Below are 6983 nucleotides of genomic sequence, written 5' to 3' on the forward strand. Positions count from 1 at the left end.
TAGTGGCGGGGAGAAAGCTCCCTAAGTCAGCCGAGCTAAAGCTCGTCCTCACGGCCTCTGGGGAAACCTTAAGGTCAGTGTTTCCTTGAAACTAGATAAACTGACCCCGCCGTGCCCAGCCCGGCCCCGCGGGCACCCCGCGTGACGGCGCCCGGGCGGCAGGACCTGCCTGGGGACGCGCAGGGCGGCGTGGTTGCCCTTTTGAATGCCTCCTGCGGCTCGGAGCGCTGGCGGGCGCTGGAGTGTGAGTGAATGTAGCCCCGCGGAGCCAATGAGCTGGGACCGGATGCGATATATCCTCTGGGACAACAACTGCTCTGTTCCGCCTCGGATCCACATGACGCCATTTACTGCTGCCGCGGCCGCCGCAGAGCTGCCTGCCTCCCCCGGAAAGGCGAGGGCGCAGGCCAACGGCGAGCCCCCACCCCCACCCCCGGCGGGGCCCCAGACCCTCCTCCTCCTCCCTCTCCTCCTCCTTCGCACCCACCGCCCCCGCCTCGGCCTCGCAGCCGCGCCTCCGCAACGCCCAGTCTGCACAGCCGAGAGCTGCGCGCCGCAGCGCGAGCGGAGGAGAGGGGCCGGCGGAGCGCGCAGCGCCCAGGCCCCCGCGCCCGCCCGGCCCGCCCCGCCGCCCCGCGCCGCCGCGCCGCCTCCGCTCGGACGCGGCCGCGGCCGCACGACTTAGCCATCTGGCTTTAGGTTGTCTGTGAGGCCGTTTTCTTTTCTCATTCGCTCCTCTGCCAGGAAAGGAGACTCGCCGTTGGCGCTTCGGCCTCCAGTTCATTGAGAAAAAAAGAGGAAATACTCCGCGTGCGCTTCTAGAAGGGGGGTAGCCTCCAGCCCCGACCGCCAGAGTGTTCACCGGCTGGGGACTCGGCTCCGGATTTTCCCTCTCCTTTTCTCGTCGAGCCGATTGCTCTAAAGTTATACTGAAGCAGAGTTTGGAAGCAAGGGGGGAGAAAAAGTTTGCATCGGGGCTGGATTTGTTTGCACATCGCAGGAAGAAGAGAATCCAACGGAGAGGGGTTGGTGCAAAGCCGCGATCACGGTGAGGCGCGTTTGGCTGGCTCTTCCCCTCCTGGCGCCGTGGCCGGCCCGTTGTGGGCAACATGGAGTAGGTGCAGCAGGACCGGGAGTGGGGTCCGTCTCTCCTCGGGCCTCCCTTTCTCTCACCCCGCAGGTTCTCCGTGGGGAACCCCCGGGCTCCCCGCGGATCTGCCTCGCCTCGGTGGGGGCTGCCGTGCGCGCGGGGTGCCGTGTCCCCAGCCCCACGACCCCACGCGCCCGCGCTCTTGGGGGGGCTGGGGTGGCGGACGGCTCGCGGCGGGCCGGCTGCCGGCGGTGCACCGGCCGCGAGCTGGGCGCTGCGAGCGGGAGAGGGAGGGAAAACACTTTTGTGTTTTCCAGGGCGCCGTTGCAGGCGCCCGCATTTCTAACCTGCTCCTCTCCGGGGAAGGCGAGTCCTGGGAGAGGCTGTCCCGAGGCAGGGGCGCCGGAGCTACCGCGGGAACGCGGGTCGCTCACCTCACGGGGGCAGCGGGAGCTCGCGGGTGAAAAAAGGACAGGGTGCGCGGTGGAGGGAGCCCCCGCCTCTGCACCGTGTGGACAGAGGCGAGCACCGAGCGGGTGGGAGCGGCGCCCTGCCTGGCGCCGCGTCTCTGCGGTTCGGAAGTGCAGCTTTCTCTCTTTTCCGTTCTCCGTGGTCGGCCTGGGTCACGCTTTTTTTATTTTTGGAAGATTGGGCTGACCCAGCACAGGAAGAAAGTCATCAAGCGGTCGCGATCATTTTCCATTACCTGAAAATAGGTGGTAAAGGAGGCTAGGTTTTTGTGGGATTTTTTTCCCCCTTTTCCTTTGATGGGCTCATCCACTTTTTAGTTGCTGCTGCTGTGTTTTAATTCGGAATCTTGTGCGTTTTTACAAAGCGGTTTCTGTGTCGGTGTGCCCCACCCTTGTGCTGAAGTCCTTTCCCCCTAATCCTTAGTCTGATCACACTCTGTTCTTAATGGGGGTTTCAAAGCACTTTCAAAGCGGGGGGCGGGGGGGAGCGAGGAAGCTCGAGGAGGTTGGTGGGGGGAGAGTGATGCCAAAGAGGCCAGGAATAGCAGAAATCACTTTAGTAAACCTTCTTCCCTCCAAAGATGTTACTTTCCACTGCAAGCAAATATGCGCGGAAAGTTTCCAGCTTAGGGATCCGGGTCTTGCATACCCGGCGTGGGGCCCTGGAAAATGTTCTTTCTCTTAAAAGCAGTTTTTCTTTAACTTTAAGACATATATACGTGTGTATAGATGTATATTTAGCATATAGGCGTTTGCAGGTTGCAGGCAGTGCCCCTTCGGTCAGCGCAGGGTGGAGTCGCCCGGTGTGCATGGGTTAGACCTGGGTGTCGCGGCTGTGGTGTCTAAGGCAGGGCTTTCTTCCTCGCGGCGTCCGGACTGGAAACCAGTGCCCCACGTTCGAGGGCCTTGGCCGGGAAGTCCAGCGATGGGCTGCGTGACCTCCGCCTGAAGGTGGAGTGGCTCCCTCTTGGAGCTGGGAGGCAGTTGGGGTGGGGGGGATTCTATCCGGGAAGGGAGGGAGGGGGAAGCATGCTCTAGCGTTTCAGGGCAAGTCCCCTTTGCAGGCGCCCGCGCCCCCTGCCTGCCTGTCCGTCTCGGGATTGTGCGCAGGGGGGCCAGCTTGGCCTCTGGGCTGAGTCAGCCCTCCCGGAAAAAAGTCCCTCGGGGCTCCGACTGTGTCCCACCTGCTGGCGACGGTGTTGGGGCGCAGATAGAGCCGATAAACGGCGTGAAAGCAAAGAGCCTCGCTATCTTGTCTGCCTTTCTGTTGGAACTGAGATCCGGTTTCCAGCTCTGCCTTTTTCTGAATTGGAAGGTGCGTGTCACCTGCCTGTATCTCTTTTCTAAAAAGCCAGACTGGATGAAGGCCCACTTCTGCGCGTTTTTAGTCATTGTAGACTTGGTTGGCAAAGGGGATGGTAGTTTTGAAATTTACAGAGATGGCAATTTAAGCGGTGACTTGTCAGGATGATAGATTTGAGATGTGACACTTGAATTTTTAAAACACTTCCTGTTATCACCAATCAGTTTATGTTCTCACCAGTCAGTTTATGTTCTCAATTATTAGGTTTTTGGAAAATGGACAGAGCAGTTAAGATTTTGACATAATTGATTTCTAAAACAGGGAGAACAGTCTTTTTGCTACAGAATTTAAGATGTTCTCCTAGGCTACCAGGTTGTAAAATACGTGATTCTCAAGTTGGGAAGTTGCTTGTGGTGTGAGTTTGCTTTATTGTCTGCCTCACACCTGACAGGGTTTGAATTGATGTGTTTTTAATTCTACAACTTTGTGCTACTGTTATAGTTAATGGTAACGCGTGATTGTTGTGTAAAATGTATAACTTTTCCGTGAAGGGGGAGAATATTTGCTTTTTTGCATGTCATATTCATCCTATGGGGTTTTATAAAGTTACAGAATATTTCAAGGTATTTGATGTAAAAGCAAACTTCAGAACCAAGAATTTCTAGGCTGTATTTATTGATGTTTAAGGCAAAAATGACCATGATAAGTTTAAACCTATTTCAGAATTTGAAAAGGTATTCAACTTTTGAGAACATCAGTATCAAAGTCATATTGCAACATTACCTTCCCACAATTTTTACATGGAACCCAAACCTTACAAATTTTATGCTTATTTGAGTAAGGAATTGTTACTTATGTGATGGAAACAAGAATCAGCTTGGTGTCACTACACATCACAGGTTTACAGAATTGTGGATACCCAGCCATGATTTTTTACTTTTTGGTACAGGCGTGGATCAGATGGCTATCCTAATACCCTCCGCAGCCACACCACTTCAAAGCCTGTTTCTCTAGGGGAAGTGGCGAGTGAAGAGTTAACCCCGGGGGAGTGGAGTGTGGAGAGTGGGAAGTATCCTGGAGTGTAAACCCTCTCCTTCCTCTTGGTTTCTGCAGGAATTCAGATGTGTTCTAAGCCTGCTGGAGTGAGCACACTTCCAAGACCTGATGGAGGCCAGAGCTCAGAGTGGCAGCGGGTCGCAACCCTTGCTGCAGGCAGCCCGTGACGGTGGCAGGCAGCGTGGGGAGCCCGACCCCAGAGATGCCCTCACCCAGCAGGTACACGTGCTGTCTCTGGATCAGATCAGAGCCATCCGAAACACCAATGAGTACACGGAGGGACCTACTGTGGTCCCCAGACCCGGGCTCAAGCCAGCTCCTCGCCCCTCCACTCAGCACAAACATGAGAGACTCCACGGTCTGCCCGAGCACCGCCAGCCTCCTAGGCCCCAGCTCCCGCAGGCCCACGCTTCTGTGAGAGCCACTCTGTCCAGGTCCATCAGCACGGTCAGCTCGGCATCTCGCAGCAGTACGAGGACAAGTACCAGCAGCAGTTCCTCTGAACAGAGGCTCTTAGGTTCATCCTTCTCCTCGGGGCCTGTTGCTGACGGGATAATCCGGGTGCAGCCCAAATCAGAGCTCAAGCCAGGTGAGCTTAAGCCGCTGAGCAAGGAAGATTTGGGGCTGCACGCCTACAGGTGTGAGGACTGCGGCAAGTGCAAGTGTAAGGAGTGCACCTACCCGAGGCCTCTGCCATCGGACTGGATCTGCGACAAGCAGTGCCTTTGCTCGGCCCAGAACGTGATTGACTACGGGACCTGCGTGTGCTGTGTGAAAGGTCTCTTCTATCACTGTTCTAATGATGACGAGGACAACTGTGCTGACAACCCGTGTTCTTGCAGCCAGTCTCACTGTTGCACACGTTGGTCGGCCATGGGCGTCATGTCCCTCTTTTTGCCTTGTTTATGGTGTTACCTTCCAGCCAAGGGTTGCCTTAAATTGTGCCAGGGGTGTTATGACCGGGTGAACAGGCCTGGATGCCGTTGTAAAAATTCAAACACAGTTTGCTGTAAAGTTCCCACTGTCCCACCCAGGAACTTTGAAAAACCAACATAGCATCATTAATCAGGAATATTGCAGTAATAAGGATTGTTCCCCTCTTTTTTTTTAACACACACATATGCAGCCAACTAAACAGTTAGAATCTTGGCACTGTTGAGAGAGGGTTGGAATATCTTTTGCTGTTTGCAGTGAAATGCTTTTTTGTCCATGTGCCATTTTAACTGATATGCTTGTTAGAACTCAGCTAATGGAGCTCAGAGTTTGGGATACAGATCTTGGCGACCTACATGTTGCATAAGCTAAAGCAACAGACACTCCTAGGCAAAATTGTTGTTTGTGAATAGTACTTGCAAAATTTGTAAATTAGAAAATGCCTTTTTTTTTCTTTTCTCCCATTGTTTTCTCCAGAGATAATGTGCTATATTTTTGTATATACAATAATATTTGCAACTGTGAAAAACAAGTTGTGCTATACTATATGGCACAGTCACAAAATATTATACTAATATGTTGTACATTCGGAAGAATGTGAATCAATCAGTATGTTTTTAGATTGTATTTTGCCTTACAGAAAGCCTTTATTGTGAGACTCTGATTTCCCTTTGGACTTCATGTATATTGTACAGTTACAGTAAAATTCAACCTTTATTTTCTAATTTTTTCAACATATTGTTTAGTGTAAAGAATATTTATTTGAAGTTTTATTATTTTATAAAGAAGAATATTTATTTTAAGAGGCATCTTACAAATTTTGCCCCTCTTATAAGGATGTGATAGTTGCTGCAAATGAGGGGTTACAGATGCATATGTTCAATATAAAATAGAAAATATATTAACGTTTGAAATTAAACTGAGCTGTACTGTCTTATTTTACCTTCTTTTGTTTTTCGAAGTGAAAAAGAAACCATTTTAGGTCAAGGATAGCACTTCAGTGCAATAGTTTCACTTTTCTATGAGATTATCTTATGGTTGCTGCTTTAAAGTGGTCATTTGGTGATTTTTAGAGAGTTCTAGTAGTTAGGAGCGAAATTATTGAGCACTCGACTCAACAGTATTAATCATATGAGGACTCATCGTGGTCCTGTTTTGCAGACTAGCCTCTGTTTTGCACGTTTAAAAAAAATCTTTGACTAATTCATTCAGGAGACTTCCCTAAAAGATGAACCATTAGACTTTTTCTTTATATACAGTATTAAGAATGAATTGCCATAAGGCCAATTCAAGACCAGAGAAATGAGTTCAGTTCAGCAAACATTTATTGACTGTCCTCTGTGTGTCAGGCATGCAGTATACACAGATATGCTTATAATTGAGGCAAAAATGTTTTCTTGACTTAGCAGATCATGGCTGTGTTTTTTCTAGTCTCTTTGGTTTTAGACTTTTAAGTTTATCACCATGATACCAAGTTCCTTATGTTAGAAAAGGCATGGAAAGTATAACTTGTTTTGATTCAGGTACTGGGTATCATGAAATTTCATCCTATATTGCCTAATAATTCAAGCACAAGCAGGCCAACTTAAGAGGCCCTGTCTTATTTATGTAACCAAGTTATCCAGAAAATTGTTAAATTTTACTCGGGGGCAAAAAGATGCAGTATGGCAAAAAAAAGTCAGTGTTTGCAGTTATCTTTTGGAAGCAAACACACAGCAAGCTGCTACAAGCCCATCTTGACAAATATTGGGTTTTCTTATTTGTAAGAAGTCACTTGATTAATTAGTCACTTTATGACTGATTATTTTTTTTCCAAAAGCACAACCTTTTGCTGCCAAGAATCACTGGAAGTCTAGGAAATGATTTACCTGCCATTATTGTTTAATCTCTCATTTCCTGTTCTAAAGTTACTTCTCTTAGGTTAAGAGGTCTTAGTACAAACTGTCTTCTGTTTTCTTTTTTGAAATTGTCTTTCAAGGAACCTATATAGCCTTCTAAACCAAGACATTACACTAAGGACCTTCAGTTTCCTCTAAGCTTTCTCCAAAAAACACGAGGTTTAATTAAATTAGAAATTACTTACTCTTAAGTTTCAACTTTGGAATACTGAATGTTGTAGTTCTAATACTCT

At 49.5% G+C, this 6983-nt stretch overlaps 1 protein-coding gene across 1 annotated transcript; it reads left to right on the plus strand.

The window, feature by feature from the left end:
• The first annotated feature begins 345 nt into the window (after window positions 1-345).
• SPRY2 (sprouty RTK signaling antagonist 2) lies at window positions 346-5771 on the plus strand. The gene is made up of 2 exons (XM_057706964.1): window positions 346-1048; window positions 3977-5771. Exon 2 carries the CDS (start codon window positions 4028-4030, stop codon window positions 4973-4975), a length of 948 nt encoding a protein of 315 aa, XP_057562947.1. The 5' UTR covers window positions 346-1048; window positions 3977-4027; the 3' UTR covers window positions 4976-5771.
• The last annotated feature ends 1212 nt before the right edge of the window (window positions 5772-6983 follow it).

The sequence above is a fragment of the Hippopotamus amphibius genome, chromosome 14 (genome assembly GCF_030028045.1).
Source record: "Hippopotamus amphibius kiboko isolate mHipAmp2 chromosome 14, mHipAmp2.hap2, whole genome shotgun sequence".
NCBI lineage: Eukaryota > Metazoa > Chordata > Mammalia > Artiodactyla > Hippopotamidae > Hippopotamus > Hippopotamus amphibius.